Source organism: Lepus europaeus, chromosome 16 (assembly GCF_033115175.1).
Source record: "Lepus europaeus isolate LE1 chromosome 16, mLepTim1.pri, whole genome shotgun sequence".
Classification (NCBI taxonomy): Eukaryota; Metazoa; Chordata; class Mammalia; order Lagomorpha; family Leporidae; genus Lepus; species Lepus europaeus.
Window position 1 is genome coordinate 61,649,513 of NC_084842.1, and position 18,763 is coordinate 61,668,275.

General features: G+C 39.8%; 1 protein-coding gene across 9 annotated transcripts in view; it reads left to right on the forward strand.

Moving 5' to 3' along the window:
* The window catches only part of ARAP2 (ArfGAP with RhoGAP domain, ankyrin repeat and PH domain 2), a 235,134-nt gene that overhangs the window by 91,649 nt on the left and 124,722 nt on the right, over positions 1-18,763 (forward strand). For all 9 annotated transcript variants that reach the window (XM_062213241.1, XM_062213242.1, XM_062213243.1 and 6 more), the window contains exon 19: positions 13,299-13,462. In XM_062213241.1, coding sequence (XP_062069225.1) covers positions 13,299-13,462 — 164 coding nt within the window. The remainder of the gene's footprint in view (positions 1-13,298; positions 13,463-18,763) is intronic.

An 18,763-nucleotide genomic window follows, 5' to 3' on the forward strand; every position in this document is an offset into this window, starting at 1 on the left:
GGCCAAGGAATGGATGGGTTCACCTATGAGAGAAAGTACAGGTAGAAAAGACTTTAGAGGATTTGGCTTCAAGGCTTTTAGTATGTAAAGGTCTGTAAGATAAGGATGATCAAGTAAGGAAACCTGGGAAAGAATGGCCTAGGCTTCTCAGAACAATTAGAGTTTCTTGAATCACTTTTTCTTGATTTATTGTTATGAGCTTAAAAACAAATCCCACAATGACACTGATTCAGAATATTTAGCTCTGTGATAGTGCAAAAATAATTTGCAAACCCAGTATAAAAATTTAGCTCAATCAGCCTTCCCTCTGGTTATTTTTCTTGCTAATGACAAGGTTAATGACTTTCAACAGTTAACTGAACCTGTCTTCCCTTCATCTTCATAGGAGCACACCAGCAGCTGCACACAGCAAGCACACTGCTGATTAGACATTTATGTCAGAGTGTGTCTTTTAACTTCCAAGCGCAGTTAGGACTTTGCTTTTCACTTATTTACTCCTGGGACTATGATGGTTAATGATACCTTGGATTCTGATTTTTAGTACCAGATTATGAGTTCGCTCTACTGTCAGAATACTGTTAATTATATATTCAGCAGTAAAGACCCAGTTACATGTATAGGTAGTATAATGGCATCAAACTACAGGCAGAAATGCAGCTTTTTTTTTTGACAGATAGAGTTAGAGTGAGAGAGACAGAGAGAAAGGTCCTCCTTCCATTGGTCCAACCCCCAGATGGCCACCATGGCCAGCATTGTGCTGTTCTGAAGCCAGGAGCCAGGTGCTTCTTCCTGGTCTCCCATGCAGATGCAGGGGCCCAAGCACTTGGGCCATCCTCCACTGCCTTCCCAGGCTACAGCAGAGAGCTGAACTGGAAGAGGAGCAACTGTGACTAGAACCCAGCACCCATATGGGACGCCGGCAGTGCAGGCAGAGGATTAATCAAGTGAACCATGGTGCTGGCCCAGAAATGCAGTTTTATAGTCATCTATTTATGTTTATGTTTTGCCTACTGGGAGCTACTTCCAGGACAGGAAATAGCGGTCAACGTTACAGATTTGGTGTCTGAACTCACAGAACTTGTGTTCTTAAACAAGCAAATATGAATTTGATAATTGACTTTATTATATTTTGAGTTATTTTTATCAGGTTACCAAGGCTAAGGGTTTTTTTCCTACTGGATTTGGCCAATGGTATGTAGGTTTTAATTATGATGTAGTAAACATGGATTAAACCTCTTCAGTTTGGTGAATTTTTATGTAGTGCTTACTGTGTGCAGTGCACTCCCTTATAAATGTAGGTGTGGAAACCAGATTCTGTGATTTTGTCCTTTCTAATTTGCAGGAATTACAGGGTGAAATCCATTTGTAAAACAGGTACTCTCTGAGTTCATAGAAAAGTGGAACACTTAGGGAATTCCAGAATAATGGTCATAGATTCTTCATCATGTTTTTTATGATAGTGTAAATATCTTTAAAAGCCTATCTCTGATTAACAAATTATGTGGAAACATTTTTAAAAGATTTAGTTATTTATTTAAAAGGCAGAATGACAGAGCAAGAGGGAGAGACAGAGAGGAAGAGGTTTCCCATCTGCTGATTCAAGCCTCGAATGCTGGTAATATCTGTGGTTGGCCCAAGCTGAAGTCAGGAGCCGGGAACTCCAGCCAAGTCTCCAGCATGAGTGGCAGGGACCCAAACACTTGGGCCATCTGCTGCTTCTTTTCCAGGAACACTGGCAGAAAGCTAGATCAGAAGTGGAGCAGCTGAGACTGAAACTTCCATTCTTACATGGGATGCCAGTGTCACCACCAGGTGCTTAATCCAGTGTACCATGATGCCAACCCCATGAAAATGAATTTGATTTTAGACATGTTGAACATGAGGTGCTTCTAAGACATCTAAGGAAAAACTCTTGAAAGAGAGTTACTTTTGTGGATTAGATGCGTATGAAAACAGTTTATGGGATGGAGATAATAGATTTGGAATTTCCAGTATGTAAAAGGAAGAGTGTGTAGTTTATAGAATACGGAGGGAAAGTGTTGGAGACTTCATGAATACACATTCCTTTGGGGTGGTAGGAGTTGTCTTGTCAGGGGAGACATCCCACATCTGAGTACCTGGATTTGATTGTTAGCTTTGGCTCTTGACTCCAGCTTCCTGCCAGTGCAGAGACTTTAAGACAGCTGTGAAGTCTCAAGTGTTAGGTCCCTGCCACTCACATGGGGCCCAGATTGAATTACAGGCTCCCGGCTTCAGCCTTGACCCATCCCCAACTGATGCGGACTTTTGGGGAGTGAATTAGCAGATAGGAGTGCGCTGTCTCCTCTCTCCTCTCCTCCCTCCCTCCCTTTCCCCTCTCTGTCTTTCTGCCTCTTACATGAATTAATTAAAAATTTTTAACCATAGTATAGTAAATGCATGCATCAATCCTCCAGTCATGCATTGTCATTATCAAGGATTATGAACTGTACATAATTGTGCTGTACTTTTGTATAATGATGTATAATGTAGATTTGTCTCTACCATCATCACCACAAACATGGGAGTAATGCGTTTCACTATGACATTGTAATGACTGCCGTGTCACTACGTGATGAGAGTTTCTCAACTCCATTATAATCTTGTGTGGACACTGTTGTTTATGCAGTCTGACACTAAGCGGAATGATGTTTGGCAGCAATGACTGTATTTCAGAGGAACAATTAAAAGTATCGAGCACAGCCAAGGGAACACCCTGGATGAGGATACATAAGTGATATCGAGTCAGTCTGGTTACTTGGAGAACAGAAGAAGTGATCAGCATGTACCAGGCCAGATTAAGATTGAGGACTGAGTAAATTGAGACAGCTGGTGAGGACAGTTTGTGGGAGATGTGTGGAAGCTGATGGCACTGTTGAAGTAAAGGGTTTGTCCCAGGAAGGGAATACTTGTGCAGTTCGTTTTAAGATGATTTGAACTTATGTAAGATTAAATTTTGCTTCAAAAGAGACTTTAAAAGGAGCAGCTGACAGTGGGAGAGAGAGAACATGAAAAGGAAAAGATCCCTCAACTGTAACCATATAAAGAGAGGAATTAATAAGTGGTGGTGCGTGTTGGTAGCTTCCTTGATCTGGTAAAGGGATGTTGCAGGAGGTAGTAGCTTGATGGTTTTCAGTGGCTTTGTGAGCTAGGAGATAGGGATGACTCCCGAGCTTTTGCCTGGGTGACGGAATGAATGGCTGTATCTACCTAAATAGAAAGTATGTCCTTCTCACCCAGTGCTCAAGCATAATGAGTTAGTTTTACCTGCAAAATAGAAGAACTTCATTGCATTGTGTTTTTTTTTTTTTTTATCTTTTTAATTTTTGTCTCTCTTTGGAATTTTTGCCCCCTGGGAAATAGTGAGTATAAGCTAAAGAAGATTGTGGTATATGTGTCAATGACAAATAATATTATGGCCTTGGGAAATAAAATAACTTTCAGTTATTCATAATGATGGCATGTATAGTGCAAATAATTGAAAGAGAAATCAACCAACTATAAGTTATAACTTTTTTTTTAAAAGGGTTTCTTTTATTTGAAAGAGTTACAGAAAGAGAGAGAGTGAGGCAGAGAGGGAGGTCTTTCATCCACTGGTTCACTCCCCAAATGGCCACAACAGCCAGGGCTGGGCCAGACTGATGTCAGGAGCCAGGAGCTTCTTCTAGGTCTCCCACATGAGTTGCAGGGGCCCATGCACTTGAGCCATCTTCTGCTGCTTTTCTAGGCTCGTTAACAGAGGTTTCGGCCAGAAGTAGAACAGCCGGGACTTGAACTGGCGCCCATATGGGATGCCGCCATTACAGGTGGTGGCTTAACCCACTGTGCCACAGTGCTGGCCCCCTGACCTTTACTTTTTTTCCTAGCAAGAGCTTGATACAACATTGCAAATCATAAATAAATCAAGTGAATTGATTTCATGTCTTTTTCCTTGTCATTGTCTACCCTTGCTTAAAGTGCTAAAATAGGGGCCAGCATATTAAAAGTCCTTGGAGGAGGCTCCTGGCTCCAGATAGGATCAGTTCTGGCATTGCACCATTTGCAGAGTGAACCAGCAGATGGAAGATCTCTCTATCTGTCTCTCTCTGTAACTCTGTCTTTCAAATAGATAAAATAAATCTTTTTTAAAAATTAAAGTGCTAAAATACATTAACATTTCTTTAAAGGAAGGAGGAAAACAAATTTCCTGAATTAGAAAAGTCTGTAACTAATCATCTACTCTATGTAGCCCCTATTTAAATGTGTATTTCAGTATGCATGTTAGTTTCATTATATCCATAGCATGAGTGTCTTTAGAAAGAAAAATATTGCAGTAATATATTACACACAGAGTACTTTTGCTCTGAAAAGCTCTAAACAGAAGGTGTTCCAGATGGTGTCACTTTAATGTGTATATTTTGTGTACTTTAAAAATTATTATTTTTGAAAATAAAGCTTTCTTGATTACAGTTCAGGGTTTCTGGCATGCTATTTGATGCTGTTATTGGAACATAGAGTCTCTGCTTTTCTTTTAGTACTTGATTTGGATTTCTTTGTGTGGAAAAAGAAAGTCACGTTTGAATACTTATTGTTGACATATATTCTGGACTAGGAGGTCAGAAGTCATTTCCTGGACAGTAGGTCAAATCTTCACTTTTGACTGGAATGTCCAAAAGACTACAACATCCATCCTTGTCTCCAAATTTGAAAACTGTTCCTGTACTTTAACCCTGAACTCTGTCTGTCTGTTGTGGTCACCATTTTCTCATTCTAGAGCTACATGCCCATTTGCCAAGGACAGATGTTGAGCTGTTGCTCAAAGGTTGTGGTTGTAATAACATAATGAATAACTCAGCCATGTTATCAGAAACAGAAAAAACTGGTGTGCTTTTTTGTTTTAGATTCCTTGGTTGACATATAGTAAAGCACAATGTATTTGATGTCTTCTAAGACTGCACTTCAGTTTTAATTTCTAATTCTAGACATAAAGTAGCTAACACTAGGGAATAAACACTTTATCACTGTTTCACAATTGTGGAACAGACTACTTTTCTCAGTTTGGGAGATTAGCACACTAAATTTAAGATTCTTTTCTTCATATCAACTTATTCCATATGATCTTTCTTTTGTCCTCCTTGAATTGTGTTTTATGGGAGCTGATACATTAGCAGTCCTCCAGAGGCTAAATTATCCTAAAGTGGTTTCTAAATTGTGCATGTAATTGCAAATTAAACAGTAGCCAATTGCCCACAATATCAGCTTGACTGCTTTTGTAACTTTCTGATGATTTAATTCTGAATGTTTCTAAGGCAGAGAGTCTCTTCTCTCATCACCCCAACAAACGCTACAAAAATAGATACACTTCAGGTTTATATCATAAAACAGTTTTGGGTTGAGGAGAGTTATAGTAAAGGGAATAAGTACAAATTTAATAAAAGGTGGATTTTAAACTTTATGTTATTTGCTTTAAACATTGTTTTATTTAACTCAAAACATTGCTGTGTACAAAGAATTAAGTTTAAGAAGAAATAAATGTGTTATGTTGTGAATAAATATATTAAAAAGTTACACTTCTTGATCTTGTGGTCAGGATAATTTTTAAAAGAGAAATGTATTTAAGTGGGTCTGGAAGCCTACATAGGATTTTAGTATGAAAAATTGAAAAGGTCAAAAGACAAATGTCCTAAGAGGTAGAAATTGTAGCTTCAGAGAAGTAAGATAGACTAGAAATAACTTCAGCCCAAGTTGTACTTAACCTTGAGTTCTTGAGGAGGAAGTGTGGGTCAGTGGGTCTCAAAAAATAGATAGACAACCATGTTATTATTTTTAATTGAATTTTATTCATAACTTGTCTGACTCTGGAAAGAATTTCAGGCCTGTTACCAAGGTATAATAGATATTTTAAGAGAATGAATTTTTAACACAGTTTTAAAAGTCATTTTATGGGGCCAGCTCTGTGGCATAGCAGGTAAAGCTGCCTCCTGCAGGACCGGCATCCCCCATGGGCACCAGTTCGTGTTCCGGCTACTCTACTTCCGATCCAGCTCCCTGCTATGGCTTGGGAGGGCAGTAGAGGATGGCCCAAGTCCTTGGCCCCCTGCACCCATGTGGGAGACCCAGAGGAAGCTCCTGGCTTCGCATGGGTACAGCTCCAGCTGTTGCACCCAACTGGGGAGTGAATCAGCAGATGGAAGACCTCTCTCTCTCTCTCACTCACTCTCTCTCTCTCTCTCTCATTCTCTCTCATTCTCTTTCTGTGTAACTCTGACTTTCAAATAAATAAATAATTTTTTTTAAAAAAAAGAAAAAGCATTTTACAAAGTACAGATTTGGATTCATTCTCCAGTCAGTTGAACACTATTAGAAGTTTTGAGCAGACTTACAACAGACTGTCTTACAATCCAGTTGTAGGTGGTTGTCTGATCGTGTGTTGGTATGGGATTGAAAAACTTGAGCTATTCCTTTCTTGTGAAATCAGGCATCTTTTTTTATTTTTAAGATTTATTTTATTTATTTGGAACAGTTACAGAGAGAGGGCGAAGAGGGAGAAGGAGGGAGGGAGGGAGGGAGGGAGGGAGGGAGGGAGAGAGATCTTGCATTTGCTGCTTCACTCCCCAAATGGCCACAAAGGCCAGAGTTAAGCTGATCTGATGCCAGGAGCTTCTCCCAGGTCTCTCACATGGGGGCAGGGGCCCAAGAACTTGGGCTATCCTCTGCTGCTTTCCCAGGTACATTAACAGGGAGCTTGATAGGAAGTGGAGCAGCTGGGACTCTGTCTACGGGAAGCCAGCCCTGCAAGCCAGGGCTTTCATGCACTGTGTCATAGTGCCAGCCCCAGATCAGGCATCGTGAGGCTGTTTACTGAAGTTGACTTCAGAATGTGCAATCTTCTTATAATAACATTTCCTACTACTTTGTTCTTTTTTTTTTTTTTTTTTTTTTTTTTTTTGACAGGCAGAGTGGACAGTGAGAGAGAGAGAGACAGAGAGAAAGGGCTTCCTTTGCCCTTGGTTCACCCTCCAATGGCCGCCACGGCTGGCACGCCTCGCTGATCCAAAGGCAGGAGCCAGGTGTTTCTCCTGGTCTCCCATGCGGGTGCAGGGCCCAAGCACTTGGGCCATCCTCCACTGCACTCCCGGGCCACAGCAGAGAGCTGGCCTGGAAGAGGGGCTACCGGGACAGAATCCGGCACCCCAACCGGGATTAGAACCCGGTGTGCCGGTGCCACAGGTGGAGGATTAGCCTAGTGAGCTGCAGCGCCAGCCACTACTTTGTTCTTGTGACAATCTCTACATCTGCATATATTCATAATAGCATTTTCCTGCTTCTGACTAAAATTCAATCTCTCTTGCCCAGTTTCTTATCTGAAGGAGTAGAAAACTAATACGTTATCTCTCTAAACTAAAGTGATTTATGAGTATAGTGACTAAAATGTACTAGTCTCCCATTTCTGTTCATGAAAGGATAACTGGCATGGCAAATGCTTTCTGCTTTGAACAACTTGAAAACCAGGCACAATATATGAAACACCTCTTCAGACACTGGAGCAAGAGGCATCCCAGGTCTGTGATTAAGGAGAAGGGAAACACAGGAAGTAAGCATTGAGATCACCTTAATGTTCTATTTGCAGGCAGTCATGGTTCATGACACAAGAAATGGGAAAACCCAACCAGAATGTAGTGGTTTTTCAGAGATGGGAGGGAAGTTCATGGGTTTAATTTTCAGGGACAGATGGGAGAGAAGAGGAAAAAAAATGGAACTGTGCAGTATGAACATACATCAAAAAGTTCATGGGAAGATGAATTAAAAAATAAAGTTATTCTTGTGCAAAAATTTTGAAATGTATGCATATACTTTTCATGTCATACTATTTCCATGATCTTTGTAAAATATTTATTTGAAAGGCAGAGTTATATATATATATATATATACACACACACACACACACACACAGAATATCTTTCATCTGCAAGCTCACTCCTCAGATGACTGCAACAGCCTAGGCTGGGCCAAGCCAAATCCAGGAGCCAAGAGATTTATCTGAGTCTCTCACGCAGGGGCAAGGACCCCAGGACTTGGGCCATCCTCTGCTGCTTTCCTAGGCACATTAGTGGGGAGTTAGATAGGAAGTAGAGCAGCCAGAACTCGAACCAGCACCAATATAGGATGGCGGCACTGCAGGCTGCAGCTTAACCTGCTATGCCACAACACCAGCCCTATCCATGATCTTTTTTCAAGGCACTTCTATATATAGATTTAAAATTTTTGTATCAAAATAAGTTTATCTTTCAATTACATTTTTACAAAATCTTTTGAAAGTGCCCTCAAACTGTGTAATTCTATTTCATGAAAGTCTGGAACTCGTGAGCTAAAGCATAGTGACAGAAAGCTGACCAGTTTTTGTCTGGGACTAATGCAAAAGAAGGGACTCAATGCAAAGTGGTGTGAAGAAATTTATGAATGATGAAAATGTTCTATTCAGGCCGGCGCTGTGGCTCAACAGGCTAATCCTCCGTCTGTGGCACCAGTACTCCAGGTTCTAGTCCCGGTCGGGACACCGCATTCTGTCCCGGTTGCCCCTCTTCCAGGCCAGCTCTCTGCTGTGGTCCAGGAAGGCAGTGGAGGATGGCCCAAGTGCTTGGGCCCTGCACCCACATGGGAGATGAGGAGAAGCACCTGGCTCCTGGCTTCGGATCAGCGCAGTGCGTTGGCCGCAGCGTGCCAGCCGCGGTGGCCATTGGAGGGTGAACCAAGGGCAAAGGAAGACCTTTCTCTCTGTCTCTCTCTCTCTCTCTCTCACTGTCCACTCTGCCTGTCAAAAATAAACAAACAAAAAAACAACAAAAAAAGAAAATGTTCTACTCATTTGATTGTCCTGATGGTTACTAGGAACAAATAGTTATAAAATATTTCAAACCTTACACTAAAAATGAGGGGATTGAAAACTTTTTATTGACCAAATATCACTCACAGAAATAACACAATTTGTCCTTTTCCAGAAAATAAAAAACAGGAATCCTTCTATGATGATTGGTATGTTCCCCATATCAGAGCCATGGTTCTGTCCTGCCTGCTGTGCATCCAGTCCAGCTCCTACTGATGCATAGGAGAAAGCAGCAGAAAATGGCTCCAGTACTTGAACTCTGCCACCCACATGGGAGACCTGGATGGAGTTCCAGGCTCCTTGCTTCGGCATGGGTCTGCCTGCGCTGTTGTAGCTATTAGAGCAATGAACTAGCAGATGGAAGAACTTGATATTTCTCTCTCTCTCTTTCTCTGCCTTTCATATTTATAAATAATCCTTAAAAATTAAAAAAATAAAAAATACACAATAAACATTTTCAAGGTTTTCTTCTAAACTCCCATCCTTTATATTTCTTACTCACCAAGGATGCTTTTCAAGGCAGAATGTAAGGTGTCCATGAAAGGAAGACAGACAGCTCTCCTGTTATGACTGACTCAAGGCTTCATCTTCCATGTATTTTCCATTAATATAGCTTTGTGATAATTTGCTCCGGACATGCTCCCTTGTGATCCTGTGTGATAAAAAGAACAAGAGGAAAGGACACAGAAAGATATACATCAGAATTTTACCCAGCGAATGAGCAGTTGTGGAATAGTAACCAGGGCCTTAAATTATAGACATTTAATTTCTTAATTTCTCAAAGGGAGGATCATGGTTATTATTGGTTAAGACCAGAAATCCTACTTTCTTAGCTCAGTTTTGCTGTTCCTTCTAGCCTGTAGACCTCAGCAAATATTTCTGGTCCTTAGTTTTTTTTTTTTTTTTTTTTTAAGTCATTAATGATGGGCTTGGCAGAGAGATTTCCAGTGCCTTGGCTCCAAACTTAGTAACAGACGTCCAAGATGACATGGTTCATAAGGCTGTGAATACCTTTAACTTCTAGAGATCAGTCAGTACATTCATTTTGGTGATTTGTTTCTCATTACATTGAAAACAAGCAGACATTTGTACCGAAGGAAACAAAATGTCCATGAGTTTTCTACTCATAGACAGTTTAACATTTTGTCAAAAGCAGTTGATTTATACACACATGCAGCTTTATGTTCTCTGCTCATTGTACTAAACATACACATCTATAGATGGATACTGAACTACTTAATCTTTCTCCATTTGTTGGAATTTAACCTTATTTCCCTTTTTACAATGCTTTGGTGAGTGCATGTGTTTGTATATACACCTGTTGGTGAGAGTGTAGCAGAAACATATTGGGAGAAACAAATTTTGTCTCTATTTCTCTGCTTTCAGGAATACTCTACTCACTGCAGTTTTTTTTTTTTTTAAAAAAACAAGTTTATATTTAGAGCTTAATTATCAGGTCAAAAAGTAATGTAAGTAAAAGAGAAATGTTAAGTCTTTTTGTTAAACTCATGAATTCATAAAGATCTAACATTGTTTATGGGGTGTAGGGTTTGATATTCATCAAGGAAAGCTCCTGAGTTATTTCATTTAGACAAGTATAACCAGCAATAGAATGCTTTTGAGCTAAAGATGATGTAAGGTAAATGAAAAGGCTAAAGCTTGTCAAGAGTATTAGAACAAGTGTCAGAATTTTTCAGATAGAAAATTACAAGACCCAGAGGTCAGGGCTGCTGTTTTGTTGTGGAAAATAAAAACAATAGATAAAGATGCCAAAAAGCAAGAGATAGGGGTTATAGGCACAAGTGTCAGTAAAACAAAAGTAGTTAACAGCAAGTTCAGAAAATGTTAGAAATTAGCTTGGTAAAATGCTGGTAGCTTTTTTTTTTTTTTCTTTTTTCAGAAACATTGCAAGAAACAAAATAGAAATAAAGAAAGAAGTTTGTTATTTTTTTTCTTTTCTGTTAGGGCCAGTAATTATCAGAAAGATAGGACATTATGTCCCTCTTTTCTCTACGTCCACCTCTACCCCAGGGCTCATGCTTTTCTTTTTGGACTGAATCCAAAGCAGCTCCCTCATAGCGTGAAATCAAGACTAACTACTTTTATTTTGATGTAAATATACTTGAATTTCATCTGTAACGATGTTTTGAATATAATTTTTATTTGATGATAGGACCTCAAAATTATTATGAGTCCGGAAACGCTAAGCTCTATGCATTCACCCTGGAGAATGAACTACTTCTCTTGCCTGTCAAGTTTAGGATCTAACAGCTAATGCATCCACTTAGATACAACAGGTGGTATAATAGAAGGCAGAGTGGCTATTTGGCAACTAAGAAGGAAAATCTGTGACACACTAAGCATAAGAGGTAAATAACTGAGAGAGTGTCTGGGGAATATCACCTGAATACACCTTAGTGGGAGAGTTGGAGTAAACAAAGAACCAGAAATGTTAATAATAAAGATAAGAAGATGTGTTTCTACTCATACCTCCTTCACCCACCTTAGTAAGTCTTGAGTTCAGGGGAATGGCAGATCAAGTAGGAGGGGAAAATATAGACCAGATCATAACGACTTTTTCTTTCTTTTTTTAGATTTACTTAAATGCAAAAATGTCAGAGAGATGGGTGGGTAGAGCTAGAGAGAGAGAGAGAGAGAGAGAGAGAGAGAGATTGATTCCATCTACTAGTTTACTTCCCAGTGGCCACATAGCTAGGGCTGGGCCAAGCCAAAGCCAGTTTTCCATCCAGGTTTCCCACATGGGTGGCAAGGTTCAAATACTTGGGCCATATTTTACTTCCTTCCTGGTGTGTTCTTAGGAAACTAGACCAGAAGCAGAGCAGCTAGGACTTGAACCAGTGCTCTAATATGGCTTCCTGTGTTCCATGCAGTGGTTAACCTGCTGTACTGCAACACCAGCTGTTGAAAACATTTTCATCTTGAAAATTCAGTAGTTGTAGGATGTGATCTGGAAGTGATGCCCTTAGCCTTGCGTTTTATAAGAATTTTAATTGGACAGTGCGACCAAGGATCATGGGGGCAGAGAAGTGGGGAAGAATCTATTGTCAGGGGTTTTAGTGACCTCTGGGCACAGTATGAAGATCTGAAATAAGGTAGTGTTGGAAAGAAGAGGAGGAGGGTGAATATAACGAGACTGGAGTCAACAGAATTTTGTTATTGAATTCATGTGGCAGTGACTTGAGGGGAGACCAATCTACAGTTAATTAATCCTAGGTTTCTGGTAGTATAAGTTGAGAAACAGAGTGGCAGGAGCAATTTATATGAGGAAAGAAAGGTTTGAGATGCTGGCTGCACATTAAGGTGATGGTATCCAAAATCCAAATATCCATGACTGGCACAGTGCAATATTTAGTTATTAATGCCATGTTTATTGAGCACTATGCTGGCTGCTATTATTATTTTAACTTTACCAGTGATGAAACTGAGGCACAAGCAAGGTTGATAACTTACCTAAGGTAACAAAGAAAGTTAAAAAAAGAAGCTAAAATTTGAGTGTGGAAACATGGATTGCCATCCCCCCTCTTAACTGCTGTCTGTGCCTGCTTTGCAACAAGATCGGATTTGTCAAAGCTATTGCCTGGAGATAGGGATTTGGGTGTCAGCAGTTTACATGAGGGAAATGAAACCACTGGCCTGACTGATATGCCCCTGGGGAGTCTGGACTTAGTGTGAGCACTGAGGTCACACCTTGCTGTTCAGACAGGAATTGAGCTTGAGAAAGAGAATGAATGACCAGAGAGATAGGAAAATTCAGAAAGAACATTACTATAAAACCCAAGTTAAATGGTAGTATTTTGTTTTGTAAAGAAATGAAATCATTAACAGTTCTGACATCCTGAAAAATATGAATGTACTTCATAACGTTTGTGCAAAATGGAATTAAAAGGTAAGTTCCTTTTGGTGCAAAACTTTTGGAAGCCATGCATAGGTTTTTTTTTTTTTTTTCCTAATACACAATTTCTACAAACTTCTTGAAGACCCACCATGTGCATGAAATTCAAAATTTTTACACTAAAATAATCTTATTTTTTTAAAAACTATTTTTCCACAGACTTTTCAGAGTACCTTTGTGCAGTTGTCAGTATCTTTTAGACAGCACTAGAGATACTTGCCATGGGAGTTTAAAATCACTTTTTCAGAAATAGAAGAAAAGAGCTGGGGAGTGATAAGAGTGGAGACTGTCATTCCTGATAACCCCCTCTATTCTATGAAGAGATGTGATTGTCCCCACAAGAGAAGGACTGAGTACAAGACAGTGGTGAGGAAAGGAAAGGTTTTTCTTACAGGGAGTGAGACAGGATTCTGTGTATATGAATTTAAGGGTAATCTGTCTTGAAGTAAGAATTTAAAATAAAAATGCAAAATTATGATTCGAAATGCTTTTTAAACTTTCCAGAACATTATACATCCATGGGCATAGCAAGTTGGATTTCACAGTCTGGCATACAGCAATTGAAAAAGCAGCAGGTACAGATGGTAATGCATTACAAGATCAGCAGCTCAGCAAAAATGACGTCCCCATTATCGTGAACAGCTGCATAGCATTTGTTACACAGTATGGTACGTATCACAGAGTTCTTATTCAACCCCTAGTATTCACAGTGTCGTTCTTACAGTTTTTCAGTGGCACCTCTATTGGACCAAACCAAGCCCTTTGTATTTGCAAGTGTACCAGGGGAAAGGAACAGCCTAGTCTCATGCTCAGCTAACTGCCATTCTTTCTCTCAATAAAACTCACTCGGACCCCATAACACACTTTCACCGTTTCCTTCTTTTGATGACTAAAAAGTGTTAAATAATGTATTGAATGAATCTATATTGTAAAGTGTATAAAAATAGTGAGGACCGTGATTTTCTGTTATTGCAAGCATGGGATACATCCAGCAGTAACTCAGTCTCTCTAAGCATGTGTTTCAAAATGGTAAAAGCTATGGAACAACATGTAAAAGATCTTGTTTTCTGTTTTCGTGCATACAAAATGTGTGTGTGTGTGTTTAATTCAATATGCAATTGGTCAGATATGCAATAGATATTTCTGTGTAGAGTTTGCAGATCAAAAGTTGAACTATAGCTATGTTGTCCAGCTTCATGTTAATTTCATATGCTATGATAGTATTTTTAGACTCACCTCAAAAATAACCTTTATTCCTCATATCTTTTCTTTATTTATTTTATATCTTTCATACTCAGAAAGGTAACAAAAATTCCTATTTGAGCCGGCGCCGCGGCTCACTAGGCTAATCCTCCGCCTTGCGGCGCCGGCACACCGGGTTCTAGTCCCGGTCAGGGCACCAGATTCTGTCCCGGTTGCCCCTCTTCCAGGCCAGCTCTCTGCTGTGGCCAGAGAGTGCAGTGGAGGATGGCCCAAGTGCTTGGGCCCTGCACCCGCATGGGAGACCAGGAGAAGCACCTGGCTCCTGCCATCGGATCAGCGCGGTGCGCCGGCCGCAGCACGCCAACCGCGGCAGCCATTGGAGGGTGAACCAACGGCAAGGGAAGACCTTTCTCTCTGTCTCTCTCTCTCACTGTCCACTCTGCCTGTCAAAAAAATAAAAAAAAATTAAAAAAAATTCCTATTTGTATTTCTAATGCAACAATGTTCTCACTTAAAAATTTTTTTTAACTTATTTATTTGAGAGTCAAAGAGACAGACAATGAGATAGGGAGCTCTCATCCCCTAGCCCACTCCCCAAGTGCTTAGAATGAGCCTTGGCTGGGGCCAATACCGGGATCCAGCAACTCAATTGAGATCTCCCACATGGGTCCCAGGGACCCAATCACAAGCCGTCACTGCCATCTCCAAGGGTGTGCATTGGCATGCAGCCGGAGCCAGGAGCTGGAGACAACTATGCAACCCAGGTACACTGATGTGGGATGCTAGAATCTTTGCCAGTGTCTTAACAGTTAGGCCAAATGGCCACCTCCAAAATTTTCCCACCTTTCATCCTGTAGCTTATTTAGATGAGAAATATTAAAAAGAATAAAGCATTTGATCCTGTATTTTTTTGCTGTCCTGATATTAGAGAGATCTCTGAATATTTTTAATTACAAAAGAAGGTATAATCGGTGAAATAGCTACAGTAGAACATTGTGTAATTAGTTCATTTCTTATTTACTGAGTGCCTGTTGCATATCAGCCACTGATCTCAATAATGGCAACATAGAAGTTGGAGTAAAAAAGTTAAAGACCAAGCCATAGGTTGTATATTCTGCTATCGAAAACTGACAATACATGGATATGTTGTAAAATCTCTAAAATAGACATTACAAAGAAAATTTTTTTGACATTAAATTTATAGCATGCATATTAGCCTTTCCTCCAAGGAGAATACCATTTTAAATATTTCAGTTATTTTCTTTGTAATTCAAATGCAAATTTTATTAAGGTGCAGCTTCATTGTGTTTGTATTATATATCGACTGAAAATATGTACATGTTTATATATATGGCCTTTCTTAGAGGAAGTTCCTTGCTATGATAGTATATATTTTTTCAGCTATAAGCATCTTTATTTGAAGATAAGGGAAGGAGAAGGTTATTTTCATTTATTGCTATCATTCACTATTAGAATGCTTGCATTTTGCAGGTATAAATGAATTGCACGGATATTATGTTTTAGCAAGAGCATAACCTCACTGGGAATTTTCACATCATGTTGGTTTTATAATGGCATAAGATCTTTCTTAAGCTGGCAAATGATTAAAATAACTTGACTAACTCTAGTGTAACCAATTTAATGCTTCTCTAGGGAAATCAGAAGTTTCTTTGTGTTGTTTACTTGAATTTAAAATCATTAAGCATTAGATTGTTTTCAGCTAAATCTCATACATTATAACTACTTTATAACTCTAGTACAAGGTGCATTAACTTGCATATTAAAGTGATAAAGCCAATAAAAGATTTTTTTATAAGCATAGCATGGGAGAAACCTCAATGTTAGCAGCATGGGGAAAACCTCAATGTTAGCAGCATATAGAAAGAAAGATTTGACATGAACTTAAAATGTGTCCGGTGATCATAGGATTCCAGTGGTTGGCTAGGAGCCTTTGCAGTAGTAGTAATTTTGAAATACTGATCCCAGGGTGAAAATCTCTAGGCAGAGTTTCAATGCTTGTCATGTTAGGGTTTGAGCTTGACTGAGTTAACAATATGATTCTGGGTATTTTAATTATTTTTATAAATTAGCTTATTCTTAGGGAATGTACTTTAAATTTTGTAAACAAAATCATGTTCATATTCTCCTTCGATTAACCTAGTTGAATACCAACTATTAGAAACTCAGCTAGGAACATAATGGCTTAGACTCTTGGTTGTAGTTGTTTCTTGGCATCTAGGGGTTCTCAGATTATGGATCACAGATAGACAAGCGAAGAGTTACATCTAAGTGTAGAATTCTGTGGTTCCAGGGTTGCTGCAGACATCAGTGATGTAGGAGTGCATTTCACCCAGAGTAGAGATGGTGGCATGGGGCTTTGTAGTGATGTATTGTGTCTGCTAGGAGCCTTAAGGGAAAGCAGGAAGTAGTTAAGAGAAAGAGTTGGGGATTCGAGGAGAATACAGTGTGTGCTGGTGTACAGTGTCATGACAGAAGATTGTGAGTTCAACTACTATATCTAGTTAAATGTGGCCAGAGCTTAGTTTGAGAAGAAGAGAAATGAGGTCAGTTCACTTAGCATTTTAAATATGCTCAGAAAATCTTCAGGGGCCAGCACTGTGGCAAAGTGAGTAAAGCCACTGCCTGTGATGCCAGCACCCCATACGGGGCTGCTCCACTTCCAATCCAGCTCTCTGCTAATGTGTCGGTGAAAGCAGCTCAAGCTGGCCCAAATGCTGGGGTCTCTGCACCTTCCGGGGGTGACCTAGAAGAAGCCCCTAGCTTCTATCTGGCTCAGGTCTGACCATTGTGGCCATTTGGAGAGTGATGGAAAACCTCTCTCTCTCTCTCTCTTTCTGTTTCAAATAAACAAAATAAATTTCTAGAAATCTGTCAACTTTTTTTATAGACAATGGGAGGGCAGTACACAGATTTTTATGGTTGTCAGTAACACCAAAAGAACTGTACTTCAGATCATGTAGTTGTCATTTTCAAACCAGTCTGGAAGGCTGCACAAGACTGGGGCCTGGAGTCATGAAAATGCAGTGAGGAATCAAGGGCACAAAATCACAGCATGTGGGATAGAAAGAAGGGGACAATTTTGAGAATGAGGTCATGACATTAAATGTATGTGATATAGTATATTTATTATTCTTTCAATGTAATGACAGAGTTTCTGACTTAGAAGGGGTTGGGGGAGAAACCAGTACCGTGTATTGAGGCAGAGGAACAAAATCAAGAACTCGTTGGGATTGGAAGGTGAATGTCCAAAATAATTAATTCCTTTAGGTTATTTTGAATTGCTTTTTTTTTGTTTTTGTTTTTGTTTTTTTGTTTTGTTTTATTTTATTATTTTATTTATTATTTTTTTTTTGGTGACAGGCAGAGTGGATAGTGAGAGAGAGACAGAGAGAAAGGTCTTCCTTTTTGCCGTTGGTTCACCCTCCAATGGCCGCTGCGGCCGGCGCATCATGCTGATCCGAAGCCAGGAGCCAGGCGCTTCTCCCAGTCTCCTTTGCGGGTGCAGGGCCCAAGCACTTGGGCCATCCTCCACTGCCTTCCCGGGCCATAGCAGAGAGCTGGCCTGGAAGAGGGGCAACCGGGATAGAATCCGGTGCCCCGACCGGGACTAGAACCCGGTGTGCTGGCGCCGCAAGATGGAGGATTAGCCTGTTAAGCCACGGCGCCGGCCCTTGAATTACTTTTAAATGTGTGTGCATACACACACAAGCACAAACTGTACAAGCACACACACGCATATGATGTTTCTGTTTTGCCTACAGATTCATGACAGTATGTCTATGTGTATGAAATTTTAGAAACTAAAACCTGAGTGGAAAAAGGTATAATAGTTGAAGTAATGAGGTTGAATAAGTTCTCCCAGAGAACTTTATAGGGCGTTGGAAGAGAGGAGAAAGAAGAATGGATTCCTGAAATCTCCTGCAAATACTAAATGAGCAGAATAAGTGGAAGGGGATAAAAATGAAATCCTGATGTCAGGAAAAGCATGGGGTTAAATTAATTTTAACAGAGATTCATTTAAAGCGTCAGGAATTATAAGGAATTATCATTAGTTAAAAACTGAAAATCATGGAGGAAAAAAGATGTCATTGATATTCTTGATGAAAATGATCTCAGCATGTGGACTGCACACAGAAATAAGACTGTGTGTTTAAAGAGACTGTAGAATAATAAATATAGGAAACCTAGCTTCATTTTGAAAGGAAATGAACTAGAAACCTAGATGAGTTAGGCAGAGTTGGAGGGAATTTTCGCGTTTATTACTCATGGTCATAAACACTTCTTTTCCTGTTGGTCCTAATCTCGTCTACTCTTATTATATGTGAAGCATGTGGTGATTCAGTAGCATTGAGAAAGAGGTAAGCCAACTTATCACTGGAAAGGAGGTGAAAGTAGCAACAGACAGAAATTAATAGACAAAGATGTGGGCAGGAGGTTGAGGAAATTTATACCAGAAAGCCTCATTTTTGTCAGTGGGACAAGTTTATATTCTGGAATAAGATCAAAGAACATTTATAAAAGATACCATGGAGAACTGGAAGAAGGGCTAACCAAGGGTTTGCTGCAAGCTGATGATGGAGTAGCTTGTGCATCAGGTTAACATTCTAAATAACTAAAATTACACGTAAGAAGCACCCCTTGCCCCATGTATGGTTATGTCATTGCTTGTTTTGATGATTTCTTCATCTTGTTCACCATCACAGTGTAGAAATTTACTTCATTTTATGATACAAATGTGAATTTTA